At 36.7% G+C, this 23,706-nt stretch overlaps 1 protein-coding gene across 6 annotated transcripts in view; it reads left to right on the forward strand.

Moving 5' to 3' along the window:
• The window catches only part of PLS1 (plastin 1), a 38,505-nt gene that overhangs the window by 6,909 nt on the left and 7,890 nt on the right, over nucleotides 1-23,706 (forward strand). For 4 of the 6 annotated variants that reach the window (XM_085233283.1, XM_010716392.4, XM_010716393.4 and 1 more), the window contains exons 2-11: nucleotides 69-155; nucleotides 10,068-10,172; nucleotides 13,247-13,410; nucleotides 14,662-14,791; nucleotides 15,263-15,395; nucleotides 16,215-16,296; nucleotides 16,988-17,153; nucleotides 17,248-17,390; nucleotides 18,817-18,912; nucleotides 20,372-20,567. In XM_085233283.1, coding sequence (XP_085089409.1) covers nucleotides 10,103-10,172; nucleotides 13,247-13,410; nucleotides 14,662-14,791; nucleotides 15,263-15,395; nucleotides 16,215-16,296; nucleotides 16,988-17,153; nucleotides 17,248-17,390; nucleotides 18,817-18,912; nucleotides 20,372-20,567 — 1,180 coding nt within the window. In that variant the 5' untranslated portion in view covers nucleotides 69-155; nucleotides 10,068-10,102. Of the gene's footprint in view, nucleotides 1-68; nucleotides 156-9,559; nucleotides 9,582-10,067; nucleotides 10,173-13,246; nucleotides 13,411-14,661; nucleotides 14,792-15,262; nucleotides 15,396-16,214; nucleotides 16,297-16,987; nucleotides 17,154-17,247; nucleotides 17,391-18,816; nucleotides 18,913-20,371; nucleotides 20,568-23,706 lie in introns of those variants that run through there. The other 2 variants (XM_085233284.1, XM_010716397.4) reach the window with 2 other exon arrangements.

Here is a 23,706-nt window from a genome sequence, read left to right on the forward strand (position 1 = left end):
TTATGATTAGTGGAGAAGAAGAAATTACTAAATTACAATGAGTATCTTTTATTTCACCTCTTAAACAGCACCAAGTCTTGAAGAAGCAGAGGCTTGGGAATACTGGCAGCCTTGTAAGAGTCATCGTGAAATATTACAAGGTTAAACAGCTGAAGGTGAGTACACATTGACTGTAGCTATTGGAATGCAAAAACCAGCAAACTCTGACAAACTGAGGCGTATAGTGTGGGAAATTGGAGCATAATATTAGTAGAAGGAATTTGCCTGTGAAACTGAGGGTGACAATTGCTGTGCAATTGTTGTTCTGTTGTAGGTGACACTGGTACCTACAACAGAAAAACTGCTAATTGTTACACATCAGTGTTTCTGACTACCTTCCTCACTATAAATGCTGGGCATCGCACTGAAGTTGCAACTGGTTTGCCTATAGCAGTACTATCCCTTTCAGAAGGGTAATATTTTAATTGTAATTTAAAGGGAGACCACAAGACTGAGTCAGTAACTTCCAGAGTATTATCAATTCTCATATTTTGACAGAGCTTTTCAGTACTCCACTCATTTCCATGAGACGAGCCTCTTGTCAATACGTGGTGAGTTCTGAGCTCAGGTTTGGCTGCCTGTTTCATAAGAATTTCAGCTTTTGTTTCCTAGACAAGATGTATACTGCAGAGTATTTATGCAGAAATTTTCTACAAAATACTGCTGTTTTTATTGATAATGTTAGTCCCATGTTAGCAAAAGCTGTATGTGTGTAAACCTAGCCAGAAAAGAAGAGATTAAGTATCACTAACTGGTGTGTGTTTTAACTCTCTTCCTTTTGCTGTTGTAAACTTGATACGTAATGTCAGCCTGGGCACAAAAGAATACCTTCAGCATGGAGTGCCTGAATTATCTTGCTTTGTTAGCATAGCCTTTCCATTTATATTTCAGTGAGGTTTGCTTCAGGGTAATGTAGCAGTTAAATCAAATTTGGATTTTTAAAAAGTATATCTGTTTATCGTAGCTGTGAATGGCAATCAAATGGACTTAATCATAAACTGTTTCCTATTTTTTTGCCACATTTTCTCTATGTTGATGATAGGTACTTTGTATCTAACATGCATTTGCATGGAAAAGCTGCTACTTTCATGCATCTTGTCATAGTGTCCATGCTGGGCAGTGTGTAGATTTGCACCCTGTGCTGTGGGACTGTGTTGCTAGCTCAGCCCACTGTGTTTTCTTGCTCTCGGTGGCACCACCTGAGGTACCAGCTTCCCTCTCCAAGGGTCATTTTTGCCTCTCTGTTAATTAGTGCAGCTTTTTTTTTTTTCTCCCTTCTGTTGGATGTACTTTGAGTTCTCAGCACACCTCTGTTCTCCCTGGTTAGCAGAGGATTGCACAGACATTCTTACCACATGCTGTGTCATTTTGTTAATCTCCTAATTAGAAAGTATGATCTTTGCCAATTCTGGCCTTCAGGAGATGTGCATTTGCCTGGTGGATTACTGGGTGGGTGCTCTGAGGGGTGCTGTGCATGTGGAGATCTTCACATGGTGGAAGACTGAGTACAGGGATGAGGCCAGTGAGGTAAGATGGGGTGCAGAAGGATATGGAGAGGTGTAGTGACTGTGGCCTGCAGTAAGGGGGCCTGGCATGTCTGTGTGCTGCAATCCAGGTGAGTAGTCAGCGTGGGACACAGGTTTCAGTATAATAAAGTAGGTTTTGGAGACAATCCAATGATCTATCTACGTGGCGGATGATATCACAGGAGATAACAGTGAAAGTTATATGAACTGCAATGATATATTAAGTTGATTGAACTTCTCGTAAGAGACGTACGTGTTTTCTGTTCAGGAATCAGTCTGATGCTTCCCTGAACCAGTGTAAATATGACTGTAGTTATGCTTTGTAAACAGCTTAATGGTGGTGCTGGTAGTGAGGCAGTTTCTTCCACCAAGTCACCTTAATCTTCTTTGACCCACATGCAAACTGTTACTGCCCTGCTAATTAACTTGAAGCTAGCTCTCCAGTCATGGATTACCTTAAATACAGCCGTTGCCACCTGTAAAATAGAGAAACAAGTTTTTAGCTTTATAAACAGTGCCTTTAAACGTTTAATTTGTATTTTAAAAAAGCAAATCTTCATACTCTTGGGTAAAAAGATGAGCTAAATGGGGGTAGCTCCACTTCTACAAATGTTATTTTGAGTTACAGTGGACAGAATTGGCTGTTTTCTAGTGATTCCTTAACAAGGGGATGCTCTTTTACGTGAGCTCCTATTTGCCGAGGGATTTCCCTAGTCCCAGTTTTCTAGATGCAATTTTTGCCCATTCTTCCCTGTCCCTTTTTGTAGTTGTGGCATGCAGATTTTATTAATGGGTGCAAGAGTGTCTTATCTGAAAATCCTAATATCTATTTTAAAATGTAATATTGAATATCTCTGATTTTTCCATGTATATAATGAACAATGTATAACTGAAGCCTTGAGATACATTTGTGTTTTCACTAACAATGATACATCAATAACAGCAGTAAATAAGAGCTGATCCCTTTTCTCTTGTGGGGGAAAGAAGGGGAAGATCACTAGAAATAAGTAGCCTAAACACACTTTTTTTTCAGTAGTTTGTGATTTATTTATGATGTGATTGCCAGAGGTTCTGAAAATTGGCAAATTCAGATGATAGCAGTTGTAGTTGCTGGTATTCCCAAGTCTGAACAACTTGTCCTTAGTAACTCTGGTACCTCTGCTGTGGGTGATACCTGATCAGGTGCATTGTGATCCTCTGGAAGACATTCCCTAAGTGTGTGTGGCAGTAACTGATCTTTAGACCAACTGTGAGGCTCAGACAGGGTGTTTCAGAGCTTGAAGCTGTACATCAGAGACACATTTTTGTATCTGGTAAAGCCATGAAGACATTCAACCTTGCATACCTCTAACTCAGTGTCCATATTTCTGTCTGGGAGTAGAAGAATCAAATGTCTTAAAAGGGCAAAATAGAGTTATCCTTTTCTTCTGCAAATTCTAGCAATTCTGTTCTTGTTTATTTTATTTCATTTTCTTGAGAACATAAGCTTATTTTATAAGACCTAAAAATACTCTTAGTGAAAGCAGTATCTTACTATTGGATACTAGTTGCTATGTTTATGGGAAATATGAAGTCCTTATATCTTCCGTAATTGTTTCCTAATCAAATATTTATGTTGTTGAGGAATGAAGCAGATACGTAAAAATGTTTGAAACTGAGCATGAGAGAAGCTTAGATAACACAAAAGGTAACTGAGATTTATGGTTTGAGTGCATTCAAATTCCCCCAGTGCTTTCATTTTCCTTATGTACATGTTCTTGTCCTAGCAAAACCTGGATACTGTGTGCGTGCCAAAGTTAATGAACTTTCACCAAGGCAAAGGTTGTGTAATAAATCTCAGATGCCACTTCAGCAGAGTCACTGTGTCCAACCTTTAGTTTGGATCAGAGTTTTTCAGTTTAACCGTGTCAGAGATTCTGTGTGGAATTTATTTTGATGTCCCTTCATTTGTTTTTTATTATGACACAGCTGTTGATTATTTTGTTAGATATGTACTCCGATTCTCTCCATTCTAATTTATTGAAAAGCTGATGTATTTATGTTACATACGACATGCAGACAGCTGAGAATTCCTAATCTGGAAGCTTTAGTAAAATGTGAAGTGCAGTTCCTGTATCTTCTCAAAACTGTGATTTTTGCTTCAGATGAGGGGATGTCTTGTTTTGGAAGGAATCTATTTCTGTATTCTGAAAAAGAGAAGTATTGTCTCTTTTCAAAGGACCTATGGAAAATCTTTTTTTTTTTTTTAATTTCCTGTCAATACTGACACACTCATTATTTTCAAGTACCAAACAAAAACTCCTTGTTTGCTGAGAAGCAAAGTTGTGCACGTCTATATTTTTTCATGACCTGAAGACGGTAGGGAGCCCAGGATGCACTCCATTGCAGATGCACAGATTCAGCTTTCTTACTGTTCTGTGCTTGTTGTTCTCTAATAGAAACTAGCATGTTCTCAATGATTGTATTTTATAAACACAAAGAAATACTGTTAGCAATTAGTGTTAGCATCAGAAAATCCTTGTTAATGTGCACACAACTCTGTGGGGCCAGAGGTGTTAATGTGTATTATTTCAGTATCCCAGTTTCACAGAGTTTAGATTTGCTGTTGAGGGTGATGTGCTCATTAAAAGCACAGTTTGCTGTAGTTAAGCAGTTGATGCAAGGAAAAGCGGAGTGTTGGTCTGTGGGCTGTTGTGGGAGCCTGGGTATTGCCTCCCTGCTCAGCGTGGAGCCTTTGGAGCTGGAGGGGCAGGTGTGCAGAGCAATGGCAGAGGGCTTTCTCTTCTCATTTCTGCTTGCCGCCTTCTGTTCTGCCCTGCAGCATGCTTACTACAGGTGAAATGGAGGAGTACAGCCTCAAGGAAACCTTGACACAGCATGCCGAAGCAGGAATTTTAAGGAGTTTTATGTATTAGATTGCATCTGGGTTAATGTTGGTGAACAGATGTTGCTTGGCCTGTGGATATGAAGTAGGCATGTCTCAAGTCCCTGTTCCGGAACATAGAGAAGATAAAATGCTTCCTGTTTTTTGTTGAGTGCACATGAAACCTGACAGACTTGCAGGAAAACAGCCAAAGCAGAACGGGTCACTCATGGCCTGAGGCAATCTGTTTGGACAAATTCAGCCCAAACTGTTGTTCTTGTAGCTAAACTGCAAACACCTTTCCAAAACGTTTTAGGAAACATTTGTGAGCTCAGCGTGCAGTAGCATTGTTTTAGAACTACTTTTTCAGAAGTGGTCCTTCTGGCACAAGTAAGTTTTCCATTGATGTTTTTTATCACCGCTGAATGCAGCGATACAAAGCCCAGGCAGGCTGAGATCGTGTTGAATGATGTATGTGAAGGAAACGAGGTGAAAGTGATAGCATGGATGAATGTGCATGGCTGCTCTGTGCACTCAGCAGCCAAAGGAAGCTGGAGGTGTTTCATTGGAAAGGTAGCACTCTAAACTAAACATATCTGCTTTGTAATAAACTGTTCTTCATCCTGATTTAAGTCTCACAAAATTATTCTAAGTGAAATTATTTTTATTTATTTATATATTAATTGAATTCACATAAACTTACAGTAATTACTAAATGCTTTTGATGACCATAAATGTCCAATCTAGTGATATTTATAAACTCAGGGCAGAAATACATCCTCAGACCATTTGATGTAATGAATGTTCAGTCTGACTATGATATTTAAAGAACTATTTTGCTTGTTTAGTTTATTTTTTAGGTAACAATAAAAGTTCAAAAAAGCATTTTCTAGTTCATGTTACTCTGTTAATGACTGTACCAATAAATGATACACTGCCTCTTCTTTTCTTTGAAAAAGTAGTATTGTGCTTCAGCAGTTCTTTGTTTTTTTTTTTTTACATGTATGCACATCTATTCCTGTTTATGTATACGGAACCAATCACTTTTCTGTTGTCTCCTGTTTTGAAGCATTCTCTGCTGCACAGAAATGGATATATATATATATATATTTTTTTTTTTTCTTTCTTTCTAAGGCCTGGTGCTGATAGCCCATTGTTCTGCAGGTGTATTAAATTCCCTCATTCTACCCTAAGAGGACAATTAAGTCATCTTTCACTTTAGATAGCACTGTGCATAATTCACGTCTTTTTCCTGTAACTCTTTAACTCTTTCCTCTGACACAAGACAAACTATCTGTCTGTGTCCTACGCAGATTTAAACTCTAGCAAATAAAAATAATGAAGTCACTGAATATTACTGATTAACTGTTCATTTTCTCATCAAGATTAAAAGACCACATTAAAATGTTTCATGGACTTCTGCTGAGACACCTAAAATAAATTGCCCTTTCACACTGTTAAATGATTAATTTAGTTGGCCCATAATCAGCTTTATATTTGAAGGTCAAGAATAATCTTTGTGTAAGTAAAAAGATCTTTCAGTGTAAGATGTGGAAAAAAGGTTGGACAGGAGTTTTAAATTATTGAAAAGACAATAGAGATGTGTGCAAATGCATTCATATGTTCATTTATAGCTGAAATTCTGTCTATCAATGGCAGTTAATTCTAATGCTTGCTATTTACACAGGTCTTTTCCTTGGTTCCAATATATTTTGGATTCTTTTCCTCCATGACAATATACAATTTTCTCTGCATACTGAGTAAGAATATCTCATGCATATCCTCATTATAAAGTTCCTTTTTGTTGTCTTATACCTTTGTTTCTCATTGAAGCAGGACAGAACTTCTAATTTAATCAGATGAGCTTAAAAGTTGGTTTTAAGAATCCTAGATAAACTAAACTTTGCATTAAACTGTATATCATCTTGAGTTAAAGCCTGATGAGAAAAGAAGAATTTGAGTACCTCGTAATTGAGATGATAATTGGTTATTGGCATGCATTGCTATAAAAGCAGTAATTCTTCTGCACAGCATGTATTTGGTAACTACAGTAGCTTGGCTGCAATTAGAAACTGCAAACCTAAGGATGATGCAGAAAGGGAGTAGTATTTGCACCAGGGACAGAGGAAATATGTTTTTAATACCAGATAAAAAGAACAGTAACAAAAGAAAATAAGCTCTTGAGTCAGCTTTTGTAATATCTGTTGTGGAAGCAGCTGCAGCATGAGAATGGGGCAAATAGAATCTGAAATGAAGAGGTGGAGAAGAAATTGCCAATTGCCTGCAGGGATGAAGGAAACCATTGAGCCTGATTTCATACCAGCTGGTCACTTTTTTTTTTCCTGATAGCTTTGGCAATAGGTAAGAAAAAGAAGGGAATTGCAGTTCGGGCTGCTCACATTATTCCTGGATTCGCATAGCTGCAAATGCTCCTTCATGCACAAAGGAATACTGTGATGATACCAGCAGTATTTAGTGTTACTGTTGGATGTGCAATGTTTCTAGACTCCATTGTATCGTCTTCAGAAAGCCTTCCAGGAGGAGTAGAAGATAGGCTAGGGGCAGAAGGATATTGGCAGTTCATGCTAGGCATGTTGGCTAAGGCTTATAAGAGAATCAAGGATTCTTTCCCCCAAGAAAGCAGGGCTTGGACCTACCGTGTCCTGGAGCAGCAAGAGATGATTTAATGTAAGCAAAGGCTACAGAGTTTTAATGTCATATGAACGCTGTCAGGGTACAGATAAATGTTATCTGTAAATGGATATATTTTATTAGCAGGCCGCCATAGTTCCAGTAGATGTGTACTTTTGTAGACTTGATGTTGTCTTGTCAGAATTGCCTGGGTGGTGATACATGCATGCAAGGGATTTGTTCAGTAGCTTCCTGGTTCAATACTGAAATCATCTGATATGTCTAAAAATTCTGAGCACTGCCTTTGCTTGCTCAAACCAAGTCTCTTCTGGATGCCAGAACAGTAATTGCAGCACTCCTGCCATTTAACTGACCAGCTAATTTACATGGTAACTATATAATAGGGTATTTAAGACCGTCTCTTTAAAGCTGAGCTATTAGCTTTATTTATCTGCTTCTTTGTAGCATTGATGTTACTGTAGTGTTACTGAAACAACAAGTATCTTTGGAAATCCAAGATTGCTGTTTTCTGAAATGGAGTGTGATGGGAAATCTGAGTTAGTAATCATGATGGGTGAAGAGAGAAATAAACTGCATTGTATTTTTTGAAAAACTTTGATAAATTTTGACTTGAAGTAAAAATAAGCATTTAAAACGTGAACAGTATGACAGAAATGTTGCCTTTTGCATCTGGGTGGCTAAATATTTCACTTAGGCTTTGACTTCTTGTTTTTGCATGTTAAAGTACTGCCTTCTGTGTCCCTGCAGCTTCAGCCCTTTACATTTCTTTAGTAATTTAGATTTCAATGTTTGCTTTTTTTCTATTCATTCTCTGTTTCTTCATTCTTAATTGCCACATCAGATTTCTGTTTAAGGTATTTGCACTTCCAAAAACACATGTACAAAGTGTTCATTTGTTTGTTGCTTTAGTACAACTGGTATGTGCTGCCAGTAAGCTGAGCAAAATGGATGAGTGGGATTTTAAATCAAGTACTTAAATAAGATGGAGTGACATGAAGGAAAAAGACTTAACTCGCCACCCACACTCAAGGCCTTATCCTGTGTGACTCACAAGAGCAGACTCAGCAATGACAAAATATTAACATAGGTGAAGCAGACAGGATTTAGTTAAAATAGCACTTTTAAGAACTTTTTTATTTAGCATCATAGAGAAAAACTAAACTAGTGTGGGTTTACTTTAAAAAAAAAAAAAAAAGGCAAAAAAATAGCAGAAACTTTAGCTGAGGTGAAATCAGTTAGGTGGTACTTGACTGTCTTGTTCTCTTATACAGCAATTTAAGTGGAGATAAAGAAATGCCTATGCTGCAGATAGGGCCCAAATGAATGTTCCACTTTTGTACTTTGAGACAGTCACTCACTGTTGTGACAAATGTTTTCTTAAGTTATTTGCTTGAGTGGTCTGGTAATGCAGCTGCTATGTTAAAAGCTTTCTTCAACCTCTTGAAACTTGTTTTCCTTAATATCAAGGCCTTCAGTTGAAGTTGTTACATGAGAATCTCAACTTCCAAGCTAATTTCTTTTTGAAGAAAATGAGCATAAACTTTAAAACGTGAACACCTAAGATCATAATTTGGAAATCGGGGACAGTTCAGCGGCTGTTGAAGTGTAGCAATATTATGTTTATTTGTCAGACCACAGAAATTTATTTTGTATTGAAATTGATTTCCTAGCAGAGTAGGTGTAATGCACCTCAGCAGCACTGTAAGCATTTGTCCACAGTGTTCAGTAGAGCTCCAGGAAACCCATCAGAATCCAGGCTCACCAGTGCACCTCAGCTGCGTGTGCCCCACCACCACCTCTCCTATGTGTTGCCGCTCTGGGATTGCTCCAGCAGGACTGCTTTTACTGCCAAGTGGTGAAAGGTTGAAAGAGACCTGACGAAGCTAGAATGGAGAAGGAATTATTTTCAAACAAAAGATCAGACTGATGATAGCCGTCTCCTTTACTCTGAACAAATTCTGATTCCACTGTTCTGGTCTTATACACCAGAGGAGAGGAAGTGTGCAACTGGGTAGCTTTGACAAGGATATTAATGTTGTTGTCAGTGATTGTTTATAAAATAAAAGCAAAGACAAAGCTCCCGTGAAGTCAGAGTTACAGCACCATCTGTAGCACGCTGTGCACCAGCCCAGTGCCATGCACTGCTCTGCCATGCTAAGATGAGTGACACAGTAAGCTTAATTGTATGCACGCAGAGTGGAAAAAGACTAATGCAGTTCTAACCTTGCACATTAAGATAATTGGGTGTAACTTCTGTTCAGACTTGTACTGGCTAACCAAAGGCTGAATCACTGTTGTAGAGAATATAGATAAGAGGAAACAAGTATTTGTCATAGAGTGTTATTGTCGGCTATTGGGCAAGTGTTTTCAGTTTGGATTTGCATTTTTTATGGAATTGGGTGGAGCGAGTAGCTTCATATTGAGAATGCTGTCACTGAGCTAAGTTAAGGTCCTTTACTCCCTTTGAGGGTATTACAAAGTCATGGGCTTGTCAGGAGATGGTAACTTCTGTAGCAGCTGTGGAAGGATGCAACAGTGCTTACTACTGCTAGGCATCAACTTGAATGTGTCCCACTGAGGATTACTGTGCAAATGCTTAGTACTTTGCAGAACTAGATCTTAATGCTAACCACTAATGAGCAATGATACTGCATTGTACTTAAAAAAAAAACCTAATTTCTCTAAAACTTTTTTTTTTTTTTTTTGAAATGTGAGGTGATGGTTTTCATGTTGAAAGAATGCTCAAATATTGCAAATTAATTGTTGGTTAATACTTATTCTATTTGAATCAAGTCATCCAAAATATGAAAGTTGGTGTTGCTACTGTAAATCCTCAGTTGCTATTACAGAGAGAATTCCTGGGTGTTAAATGTGTGTCAGACCTGGAGCTGCTGTTTAGGTCTGGTGTCTCCTACTGAAAATTTGAGTCCCTTGTGTTTATATGTATTTGGAACTGATATGCAGTATTTTCTATCCATTACTGTTAGAAGCAACTGTGGATAACACTTGTTGCTGTTAGAAGATGGAGAACAACGTAACTACTATCTCTCGAGAAGAGCTTGAAGAACTAAGAGAAGCGTTCAATAAGATAGGTATGTTTTGACTAAGAAAATCATAAGGTTGCCAGTAACACTGCAGAACCATGTATGCTTTTGCAGAAGAAATTGTTATGGATCAGTTTTTGATAGCACTGATTGTTTTGTTGTTGCCAACAATGACTAAGAAAATAGAAATGCTTATTTTAAAACAACTGCTTTTTATTGAAACTATATATTTGTTCACATCTTTGAATTTCAGCAATTAAATCACATAAATTAATTTAACTTTTCATGCTGAACAGTTGCAATGTTTCTGCTATTGTATTTGCAGCATTTTAGGTCTCAAAATTCAGTTATTGGAACTTGTTAATTCTGAAGAAAATTTTGCTTTGATTAAAACTGTTAAATATTCTCATCCTTATTATTGATGTGGATAACTGACTCTCAGTTTCTGCTTGCCTTGCATTCTTTCAAATAGTAATTTCTCTTCTGGTTTGGATGTGATTTGACGTTTTAAGTTAACTAAAATAAATAAATAAAACAATAGTAGTTTTAGCAGCAGCCAAAATCAGTGTCAGTACCTCTAAAATGTACTTGGAGAGAAAACAATCCTACCTTAAAACAGGTGAAAAGTTTATTGTAGGGCTAAGGCATGGGAATCACTTCATTTAAAAACTGTGAAACAGCTTAAGCCAAAAAGTCTTTGGTATTAGATCAGTTCAGTAAAGAGACTACTAGCAAGCTGTGTATTAGAAATGTATAACTTTTTGAGTAGTATGGAAAGGATAAAATGGGTATTTTTCTGTTTCTGTAAATGCAGGTGTCAGGTGGTATCCACTGAAGCACAAGGAAGTTTAAAACAAGAGGCAGTGACTTTTACTCATGACAAATAATAAAGCTGTGAACAGATTGACACTGTTTTTGAGGGCAAAAATGTCTAGAAATGCTAAAGGAGTAAGATGTGTCCTTTGAAGATAATTCATGAATTTGTCATAAACATAATCATCCTGATGCAGTCTGTAGCTCAGGATAGTTATAGCCTCCAGGAACTGGAAGGACAGACCAAAGAAATATCTTTGTGTACATCTGTCAGTATAGGGACAGCCATTTGGGTAGCTAGCTGCTCACTGGGGGTGCTGGGCAGCTTGTTTCACACCATCTGCATTCTACTTGCCAAAAACCATTTCTTTCTTACCCTAATATATGCTTTCTGTAAAACATAATAAAAATAATGTAGCATTTCTTTCATCTTTTCATTTCAGTATCTTTGTGAATGAATTGCTTGTAGCAGCATTGGTAAGCTAAAAGAAAATGGATTTATTTATGTCTCTGCTTGTCACCATTCAAACTTACTCTCAGTAAAAGATGAACTCGGAGAACTAACACGGCCAGTAATCCGAGTGAGATGGGGGAGTGTCCTCTGCTCTTTAGACCACACTTGTTACAGTGTGTGTTATGTTCCTGATGGGTAAGCCAGACAGTGGATGGATTAGTACGTGCACACAAAGCTTCACTGTTCAGTGGTTTGTGAACTGTGGGTTGTATCCACAATAAAAAATGTGGTTATTACCTTTTTTTAACCTTTTGTTTGCACTGAAATGTGACTTCCTTATGAAGCGATGCAGAAGCTAGTTAGTTAGTTTGGATTGCATGGAAATTAGTGAATAACAGTTAGCTATGGCTAACTATGGCTATAAGATCAAAGCATAGTTCTCTACTTGCCCTTCTTTAATTTGATATATATTCATTCACTCTGGTATTACTGACTGAGTTTGATATTAGAAAAAAGTGAGAGGCATGTTTACTAGTGAACCCAAAAAACAAAGGTGGAAGCACAGATTTATTAGAAAAGTGGCCAGTTTACTTTCAATCTGTTTCTGACTCGTGTTACTTGTGACACTCCCTTCAGTTACTTAGATCATTTGAGGACATGCCATTAATTCACATTTTTGAGAACTTTGATGTGTTGATGAGAAAATTGTTAAGCATGGAAAAAATGGACATTATGTCCAGCACTAGTTAAGCTGGTTATGATTTCTTATACTTCATTGAACTTTGTAGTCAATGGACAATAGCTTTCCTGCTTATGAAGGTACTTTCCATTGAGTAGACCTTGAACTGCAGGTACGATTATTTTGATAGATATACTTAAACATGTAAACATGTACCTATAAAAGCAGAGTTTACATGTACAGTGTGTTTAAAACAAACAAACAACAAAATAACAAAACTTAAAATGTGCTTATTTATACAATACATTGGACAAGAAATTTTAGGTCTTTTAAATAGTGCTTTATTGTATTAAGCATTCAACAGCTTTCTGTACTCAGATTGGCCTAAGATCAGAGAACTTCTAATATTTCTGCTCTTCGGTTGTGAGTAGTACAAACTGCACTGAATTTGTGTTTTTATGTGATGTGGCCATTCTTTTTTATACAATTGTGGAGCTGTACCACATCTTGCTGAAAAAAGCATTCTCATCCTGTCTGTATGTGGACATTATTGCTGTGATTTTAGGAAGCCCAGTGTAAGCAAAGGAAGCAGCACAGATTGCTTCCAACAGAGCCGGTCGATAGATTAAGCAAGGTCACCTTTAATAAATAAATACAGATCATCCTGGATTTATTCTTCACAATTAAGCCTTATCACATCAAAAGTTTTCAAGACAGAAAATCTCTATCAGGTATTAGGATAAGAAACAAAGTATAGAGTCATGTAGAGTTTGTTTTAACAAACATTTGGATCAGATCTGAATTTGCTAATTGCAGGTAGAATAATACTGACAGAATATAATAATTGATCTTTCTTTCACTTTAAGGTTTTCTTGAGAACTTTATTAGTCTTAAAAAAAGCTTAAATGTTGCTATCTACAGATTTGCTATTTTGTCATATCTGCTTTTGGATTGTAAGATAGTTCCTGAGAAAATACAGAGCAAGATGTCACATCTCCTATCTGGTTGTGTGTAATCCACAGGTATTCCTTCATGCTTATGTGTGTATGTGATGAGGTCACAGGAAGAAGTATTCTTTTCCTACAGCTGTATTTCTTGCATTTTATTTCTTTTCAACAGTTATTCTACTAGATCTTTTACATAAGCATAAAACCAGCTTGTGTTTTCACTTTGCAGATATTGACAACAGTGGATATGTCAGTGACTATGAGCTTCAGGACCTGTTTAAAGAAGCAAGCCTACCTTTGCCTGGTTACAAAGTCCGGGAGATCATAGAAAAGATTTTTACAGTAACAGATAGCAACAAAGATGGGAAAATAAACTTTGAAGAATTTGTCTCTGTAAGACATTCCTTTTGGACTTTCTTTAGATCAGTTGTTTGGTCTTTAGAAAATGAATATGAACTAATTATTAGGCTACTTTTAAAAGAATAGAATGTGATGCTCCTTAATGTGCATGGTGTGCTTAAAAATCTACATGTGATAAGCAACTGCAGTGTATTAAGGGATGAGTGAGCTGGATACAGGAAAGTCTCTTTCAGTAGCTCTCTCCAACTTTGCAGAAAGTGCCCTTTAAGAAAACTGGTATTAACATCATAACAAATATAATGTTTAGGTTGAAATACAAAGGTAATGTCCTTTAAATACCCAACCACTGGTTCTTTCTACAGTTCTTCCTGTAATCATAGTGCTATGTCAGATGTTACTTTGCCTGTCTAATATGATGGGAGTCTCCGTACCATCCAAAATCTATTTTCTTAATATCAGGTTCAATTTCCTTAAAAGCTAGGGGTTGGACTACAGATTTAAGAAACTCTTGGTCAACTGTTGCCCTGGTAATAGAGTTGTTCATTAGATACCAACCTTTGAGATCTGTTTTGTGATACACTGATGTTTATGCTGTTGTATTTAGTATCTCAATGGCTACTTCTTATGGTGATCAGGACAAGGTTTTGTGACCAAAATTAGTGACCACATTTGAAGTGCTTAGGTTTTTTTTTTTTTTCCTGATGTCACAATCTATGTACTTTAAGAGAACCAAAAACTTTTGAAGGTGTTGGTTTGTGTGTTTGGTGATGGCTAGCTTTTGTTTTGTATTTATAATACTGCTGCTAATTGCAGCAGGTTGCTTATTTAACTACTTATCGTTGTTTCCTTACAAGATTCTAATTTGCACTGGGTCATAGGTGAGATACAATTATTTGATCCAAGTTTTGAACTGTAACTGTAACGTAGTGAGTTATATCTGTTACCTAAACTTCACTGTCAGTTCTGAGACCTCTACAGCACAAATTCAGGATGAATCAGTATATCTAATGTGATTTATGTTGTAGGCCCTTGGAAAAAATCAGTCCACTTACTTAAGGGCACGTGTACTTACATGTGATGTAGTAACTTTTTTACTATAAAGCTTATAGTGAAGCAAGTAGAAGAAATATGCTCTAGCTGAGCATGTGTTTTCAGGAGTTACTGTAAATAACAAATGTAGGCAGGTCCTTTACTGATTCTTGAGGACTTAATTTCAAACTTCAAAGTTACTTAAGTATTAAATCATGAATTATCAGTCACAAAATGCTATCTTTCTTATTCCAGTTAATTCAGGAATTAAAAAGTAAAGATGTTAGCAAATCCTACCGAAAATCAATAAACAAAAAGCTGGGTATTACAGCACTTGGAGGAACATCTGCAATATCTACTGAGGGGACGCAGCATTCTTATTCAGGTAACAAATTTAGACTCCTTTTCAGTTTTAGTGGAGAGAAATTGACTCATCTACAGTGCAGTTCATCTGACCTAGCTCATGAGCTGTCTAGGTTATGATAAGATGAACTGCGCACTAGAATTTCATGTCTGAGGAATGTGATGAGGTTCAACAAGAGCAAGTGTAGAGTCTTGCACCTGGGGAGGAATAACTCTGTGCATCAGTACAGGTTAGGGGCTGACCTGCTGGAGGGAAGCTTGACTGAAAAGGACCTGCTGAATTTTCTTGCTTTCCTTGGGAAAATTACCAGTTGTTCAGAGGGTGCAGTAAGGCAAAGATAAGTGTGTTATGGGCATTTTCCTTTCCATGACTGACTCCTATGAAGCTAAGGAGCTTTACTGCAGATGAAACTCTTTAATCTAAATCTGGTGTTCAGTGGTACTTGTTCACGGAAATGAAAATAACTTGTTTCAATGATATTTTTCTTTTCAGAGGAAGAAAAAGTTGCTTTTGTTAATTGGATAAATAAAGCTCTACAAGATGACCCAGACTGTAAGCACATTCTCCCCATGAACCCATCAGATGCTAGTCTTTTTAAATCCCTTGCAGATGGCATTCTTCTTTGGTGAGTGTGGGCATTCATGAAAGAGGAGAAACTTGTCTCAAAGGTTAAGTGCTGAGCACAGTGATGTGAATTGAAAACCTCTGGCAGGCTTTAACATCAGGACTTGGCTAATAAATATTTTATCCAGTGTGTAGGATGGGGAAAAATCTGTTTGTCTGTAGAAATTTTGTTTTTTTCTACATTTTTATGTCACTCAGTGCATATATTATAGAAGTTTTTTTCCTCTTCAGATCAATAATCAAAAATGCCAGATATGTACAGGCTGTTTATAAGGGAGACAATTACACAGTTCACTTATTCATTAGATGATATAATTAGGAGTCTTTGCAACTTGAAATATTAAGTTACTAGATGTACTAAATCATAGGATGGGAGGAATAGAAATCTGTTGTAAAGAGTGCATAGCATATCTTTTAACTACTCTGCTGTGATTTTGTATTTAGTATGTAATAGTTCTTAGCACAATGATAACAGGGCAATAGATCATCAATGGATACAGAATATTGTAGGAATGCAGTCCTGAAGAATTACCTAGTACAAATATTTTCTCTGGAGACCATTTAACTCTGAATAGTTTACAGTTACAATCTCTCACTATCTTTATTTGACAACAGGGACGTGCTCTGTTACTTAGTAAAAAACCGCTCGAATTTCTTTAAGTAGGTATTATGTGGGAGTTTTCTATATGAACGTACAGTTATTTAAGGAGAAAAGATTTAGAGTTAAGGTTGTCTTCTTATTTTTAATCTTGTCAGACATTAAGCAATCGTGAAATATCTGTGAAGTGAAAAAATGAATAAACTGACTTTTCTTTCTTAGCAAAATGATTAACTTTTCACAACCAGATACAATTGATGAAAGAGCTATTAATAAGAAGAAACTCACTCCTTTCACTATTTCTGTAAGTAAATCTTCTGCTTGAGTCTTCTGATCTCTACTTAATTGAGGAAGATGTGTCAGCAAAAGTGATCTATAGAGACAGAATAAGCGCATGTAATGTATCAAGTATGGTACTGGGAAGGAAAAAAAAATATGGCAGCTGTGTCTTTTTCTCCCTGGAATTTTTCTTCTGTCTCAATCATTGACTTTACTTTTAGTATCAACGTATTGAATTACTGTGATTTTTTTTTTAATACTGTTTGTTCAATTACAATTTGAGATGCTTGAATAAACGCCAGGCTGTGTAAGAGCCAAAAAGATGACTATGATGATAACAATCTCGTTCATAGGACAAAATTCCATATTAACACATTTCTCCACAGTATGAAGTCTCTGGTTTTTTGAACAGTATTTTTCTAATTTGTATTCGATTTCTTTTGCACTATAAATAAGGCTTTGATTTGTGATCGAAGCAGTGGAAGATGATCCACAATTTTTCAGTGGGTACACGTTAAGCAGTATGAATAATGTTTTCAATTATCTTTTTATGAGACATCAGTCCATGAAAAATCTCTTGCTGTAGAATGGTTGCAATTGAACTAATCATTAGTATTTGTAGCTTCAGAAACTTTTAGAAAATTTTGTTTTAATATGAACAGATCTACTAAGGTTCACATCCTCATAAACGTATAAAATGTTGCTGTTCCAAATAGGAAAACTTAAACCTGGCTCTGAACTCAGCATCTGCAATTGGCTGTACAGTGGTCAATATTGGATCACAAGATTTGCAAGAAGGAAAACCACACTTGGTATTAGGTCTCTTGTGGCAGATAATTAAAGTTGGTCTTTTTGCTGATATTGAGATCTCTAGAAATGAAGGTAAGAGTAATGCCAGCTCTGGCAGTTCGTGGAGTTCTAAAATTAACTGCTTAGAAACCATGGTGGCAATGATTTCTTTCAAACTTCTTTTCAGCTCTCATCGCTTTGCTAAATGAAGGGGAAGAACTAGATCAGTTAATGAAGCTTTCCCCAGAAGAGCTCTTGTTACGATGGGTGAACTACCATCTGACCAATGCAGGGTGGCAAAAAATCAGTAACTTCAGTCAAGACATTAGGGTATGTTGTTATCATTGATAATTGAATGTAGTGGTATTAAAGCATGCCGTGCATAGAAAACAGATGAGCCAGATCAGGAGTACTTAGAATATTAATCATCTGCTTTTTCTGTATGTTAATCCTACATTTTTTTCAACAATGAATGAACAATTTGATCTCATATTCTGTTCAGTGGCTCATACTGCATATTTTCACACCACAGTGCAAAGTGATCATTTCCAACAGGACCATATTTAGGACAGTTTCAATGTTCTCATTTTTTTTATTAGAACTACTTAAGACAATTTGTACTACCCAATTAGTTGCCTTTTTACTTGGCCATCTTTCTCTGCTCCTGGATTTGCAGAAACCCATGACTTCTTTCTTTTGTTCTTTTAAGGAAGAAGAGTATGACTAAAAGCTTCTCAGTGCATATGTGCTAATATTTATTGCATTTTGTACCTAGCATTTTAGAATAGGAAGCAATTTACGGAAAGAACAGTTATTCAGAGAGGTTTCTGAGGTAGCTTCTATTCCTTGATCCAAGGATTGAGCAGCCGCTTTCAATCACTGCTTAGCTGATATTCCAATTTAATGACCCAAGGGTACAGAAAGTCATGCTGGTTCCTCGTGCTCATTTTCAGTCATTCTGCATGAGGAATGCAGAGTACATTAGTAAGTCCACTTCAAGAAACAGGAAAAAACTATTTTAAAACTAAAAGAAAAGGAGCCAGATTCCCTGTGGTTGTAAGACACCTTTTCTACTCACTGAAGAAAAAAAAAAATTAGATTAATTGCTAGTTAGTAGCTTTTTTGATGTCAGTGAGAAGGCTAATATTAAAGCAAACTGGGGTTTTGTATGAAAACTGCTTAGAGATTAGAGATGTCATATGCTATGTAAGAAAAGTATTAAATACTTTCAAAACTACTAGGTTATTGGTTTTTCTAGTTTCTTGGTGGGGGGAAAGAAGAGAAGCATACTAAAAACTGAATTTGTCATTAGATTAATCTTGAAAGAGCCACTTGGTCTTATTTTTAATTCTTTTAGTCCATTCAGAAAGAAAAGTCTAAGAAACTGCTGGTTTAAAAAGAAGTGTGAATGAGTAAAACAGCACAGAAAAAAATCCAGTTTTTTTTTTGTTTCGTATTTTTGTAGGTAACCTATATAAATTTGCCTTAATTGTAGATCCCTAGTTGATATCCAGCAGCATTAATGTAACTAGCACTGTCCAGAACAATTAGCTGACATTATTGTTCTTTTATGTGGATCTGGCTTAACAGGTTCTATGTGAATACTATAAATAAAATGGCTCAAAGTCCATATTCACTGTAATTAGAGTGGCATATTTCTGACTTATGTGGCTTTTGAATTAGACTATAATAGCAGCATATAGCAATGAAAAGCTATGTATTTGCTCAATTTCTTAATATCATGCTTCTGTTGCAGGATTCCAAAGCATACTTCCATCTGTTAAATCAGATTGCACCCAAAGGAGGTGAATTTGATGAAATGCATGTTGAAATTGACTTTTCGGGGTTTAATGTAAGTATCCTGAAATCTAAAAAATAGAATGAAATTGTCTGAGACTGTATATGTATCCAACATCCTAGCAGCAAGGCTGTCTCGGAATCCCATTTTTGTAAAGCATGTGCATCCTCAGCGATATTCCTCAATGCCATGGAAGATGAAAGGAAAAAAGCTCTAGTAAAGTTCCAGAACACTGCTGAAACAGGATTATGCGTCCTCCAGTCTAAATTTTTGAGCTGTTTCACTTATGTTAGTGTCCAGCTATATTGTGGGGTTGGGTCCTCTGATGTGAATATTACAATATCCAGCTTCAGTTCTGTTGGAATTAAAGCAGGAAAAAAAGGGTATTTTAATCTTTCCTCAGACTAAACAGTGGTCAGAGAAAATGTACTAGTCTTTCCAATAAACAGCTTGGAAGTGAAGTGTTTCCTTGTGAGTTGTAAAGGAATAGAACTGCTGAAAAGCCTATCTAGATGTTGAAAATACTTTTCTTCAGGCTGCTTAGTGATGATGGTTGGAAAGTTTACTTGGAGAATGCATTTGATGCAAAATTGAACTGACTGCCTACGATATATGTATAAATCTTAAATGAAATATCATTATTCGCTGTAATAATGAGAACTCAGCTGAAAACTGTGTGTGCAAAATTTTCCATTATAACTGAGTTTTAGTCATTTCAAATTCCTTCGTGAGGAGAGATCGGTTTTATTTGTTGCTTTAGTTTTATTTTTCATGAGAAGTGAGTGAGAAAGAATGGTGGGTTTTTGTTGCTTTTTTTCCCAGTAACTTTCTATAGTTTATAGCTCATTACAGAAAAATGATTATATAAACCAGTATCAGTAACATGCATTTTTGTTCTACAGTAAGGTTCTGGTTGAGTGTAACGGCCTTCGGTTACTGACTTTATTCCAATAGTGAATCAATTAATAATTTCCCTCTAAATATTAACTTCCTAGTGCTGAAGATAAGGGGCAACAAGTATGTGTTACACGGTTTTGAATTCTTCATTATTCTAGCTAGATTAATATTAAAGAAAAAATAATTATAAACAAATTATCTTTTCATACACCTTACACGTTACACCAACTGAGAAGACTGGAGGGAAAATATTTGAAGGAAAACAAGGTGATGTTCTGAAAAGTCCAGACTCTTAAAGTGGATTTTGGAGATCATCTGTAATTTACTGTATTTGAGAATGTCATTCTAAAGCAGAGATGATGAACCTATGGCCCATGTTTCAGAATGCATGGCGAGGGAATCAACAGCTTGGAAACAGAAACATCATCTCTGGCTGCTGTGATTCATGAGGCATGCAGAGCAGTTAGCCACAAAAGTGAAGGATAGAGTGGAAGTGGAAGGAAAAGGGGAACTGTTACAGGCTGGAAGAGCTAGCTCAGACTTCGGAGGAACAGGTCAAGATTTGCTAGACTGCAGATTCGGATTGTTACAACTTAATTTTTTTCTTTTCTTGTAGGATAAAAATGACTTGAGGAGGGCTGAATACATGCTCCAACAGGCAGACAAATTGGGCTGCAGGCAGTTTGTAACTCCAGCTGATGTGGTTGCAGGCAACCCTAAACTCAATTTGGCTTTCGTTGCAAATCTCTTTAACACATATCCAGCCCTACACAAGCCTGACAATTCATCTTATGATCTCACTTTATTAGAAGGTACTCAACTTACTAAGAATATAGAAGATAACAATGTTAGTGATTTCTGCTTAAGTATCCCTTCTAGGCTGTGATGTAGGATCCCCATGTAGTGGTGGCTCTGTTAACACCAGCATATAGAGCTTTTTCATTAGCTTTCAATATAAGCCTGTAGTAGAAGTCCCCATAATTGCAAATATTGGAATGTGGAATTTTGATTTGCTTACGTTAGCCTGACCAAAGGATATTCGTGAATAACCTTCTGTCATTCATTTGCAGTAGCAAAACCTGTCCACTTATTCCCTTTCTGGGTTCTTCTTGCCATTATGTTTATATTTTAGCTAATGAACAAGTTCTAGCTTTTCCTCATTGGGAAAGCTATTGCTGTGTTATAGTCTTTCAAAAATGCCTTCACAGGTTTTGTTGTTATATACACGAATGTGCATGTGTGTATGCTTGATTTCCTTTTAAAAGAGGAAACTTAAACAAATAAAATTCTGTATCAGTTACCTATATTGATCCTAGCGTATCACTAAGCTTGTACTTTAATTATACTGTTCAGAGCCCTAATGCTAGAGATAAAGGAATAATTGATAGCAGTCTTTGGCTGTTACCCTTCTTGTGGACCAGCTAATCTAGGATAATGAAACAGTCCTGCCAGTGTATTTCACAGTTGTTCACTGATCTCAAAGGAAAGGTGAGAATGAGGGTTGACGCACTTGGGAGAATCATCAACAATGTTAACACATTCCTCTGCACTGCCTACTCCTGCCTTCCTCATACTGTTCCTATCAGGTTTCCTTTCCATCTAGGTGAGTCCATCTTCCTTTGCTTCTACTCTTTCATAAGTTGCCTGCTCTGCTGCATCCCTGTTTTACAAATCCTGTGTCCTTCAGACCACTCCTGTTGCAGACTTCCTGCTTTTCTTGTTTCATGGGTGCCAGCTGTTGTAGAAGTATCAAAGCACAGGAGGTAGTCTTCCAGTCATGATATCCCTAGTGCCTGCAGTCCCTGCTGTCCAGGACAAATCATTGAAGGAAAGCCCTGCTCTTTCTCTGCTGCAATTTTGTTGGAAAGCATGCTTTTGAAATTGTGTACAGGAGCTGTGTGAAGATAGAATATATTCAGTTCAGCTCCTCTGTTCTGAATATTAACTTGCAGCTGAGATCTGATGGGTCAAATTGATACGAATTATCATTGGCATTTCAAAGAAACAGATGAACTACTTTCTGAACTTTGCTAAAATACTTAGATAAGATCCAAATTTCAGCCAAAACCATTCGAAAAAGTCTTAATCATCTGCAAGCCAGATTACCATTCTTTAATGGCCAGATTTAAGTTAATGAATATTTTAGGGATAGATGATAACTATGCCATTGTTGCGTGTTTAAAGGCAAGTAGAAGACTTCTTTCTGCCCCTAAATAGTAACTCCTGCGTTGTCATATAGAGCTCAACCATCAAAAGATAATGTTGTTCATGTGTTTTTCTGCTTGTTTGTTTTTCATAAAGTCCTGTGTTTTGACTAATGTTTTCTAATAGTAGTTTTAGACAAAATATCAAACATTCATTTCTTTATAGCTTCATCATAGATGGTCTATTGTAATCTGACTCATGATTTATAATGCTTTCCTGTTTTGCTTCATGAAATGCAGATTTGACCCCTCCTAATGTAGGTACTGTATTTAGTACTTTTCTGTACTCTGTGAAAGTATTCTGCAGTTCTTTCAGTGTTTTTATTTCTAGTGTTTTAATAATTTCTGTCCTTTTCTGTTGGTTGATTTTGATATTATTCTTTCTATTGTTTTAATATGCCGCCATAATTAGCAGGAAAAAACATAGGTCTAATATGATGCATTTAAAATGGGGACGAGGCTTGAAGTCAAATACCATGTAGTTCTTTCTGGGGAACTAACCTGTAGGGGCTTTCCTTGAACCAAGACTTAAAGCTGTAGACTTATATGTGAGTGAGTAGAGGGAAGCCTTAGAGTTCCTTAATCAAATACCATCTTTGATGGTTCCACCTAAAAAGTATCACGTGGGTGTTCTCTTGTGTTCAAGATGATGAACGCTAGGCATAATCTGTAATCCAGGCTAAAAATGCTTAAGAAGTCTGGTGATGTGCATTTGTACATAGAGCAAATATTCCTCAGATGAACTTTGAAGGGGATGAAGGGGGGGAAGAACATCTGATACTATGTGGGGTGGGAGGAGAAGGGAGTCCTTGGTAAATGCATGACTTTGGGGTGTTGCTATTGCTCTGGGGAAGTTCTCACTTGTAGGAAAGGTAGATGAGTTTGGGCTCTAAGTTGCAGAAAACCTTCCCATTTTGGGGGGGAAAAAATATATGGATGCATGTCCTCCCATATTTCATCCAGTGTGCCTGTACTCTGAGGTTGTTGCTTACTCCACTGGCAGCCTTCAAGGCCTGCTCAGGCCAGCTGAATTGAGGGATCAAATTGCATTGCTCTATTAGCTTTCAGAGAGAATCTCAGGCATTTGGAACCCTTTGGATCTTGACCATCCTTATGACTCCTCACTCAGTTTCATAGTATAGCGATCTGAGAGAAGAAAAAGATGGCTACAAATATAAAGGATACTACCAAATTTGCTCCTCTCTCTTTTGTGTAGCTTTGTCCCCTTTCTGCAGTTTTCCTATGATTTTGGCTATCTGCTGCACCACTCAGCAGAAGATGTGCTCCTGGTAGGATCACAAGGTATATTTTGAATAAAAGAATGGAGAGAAAAATTGGTCAGTTCTCAGCCATCTGGAAAACTTAAGAACGTTTGTGTTGCATGATGAAGACATTTGTTTAAAGTTGGCATATTAAATATTTTTATATTGAGTTGCTGATAGACAAAATGGTGCTCTTACTCCTGCTTGCCTACTTTAGATTCTTTTGTCAGTGTTAAGCATGCATTGTAGAATTCTGAGTGCAGTTGCCAAGTATCTGTCTTGGTAGCTACAATCTTAGTGAGTGTCCATTAAGTAATCTGCTTGAATTTTACATCATCTTCTTTGATTTTTACCTTTTCTACAGAAAAATTCTGATTTTTTTTTTTAATGCTTTTAAGAAAATGTAGTCCTCTGTCTTTTAAATTTTGTGGGAAGAATTGTGAGACAAGCTGAGTGTCTAAAGACTTCACAGAAGAGTATTTTTC

Source organism: Meleagris gallopavo, chromosome 11, assembly GCF_905368555.1.
Source record: "Meleagris gallopavo chromosome 11, MGAL_WU_HG_1.1, whole genome shotgun sequence".
Taxonomy (NCBI): domain Eukaryota; kingdom Metazoa; phylum Chordata; class Aves; order Galliformes; family Phasianidae; genus Meleagris; species Meleagris gallopavo.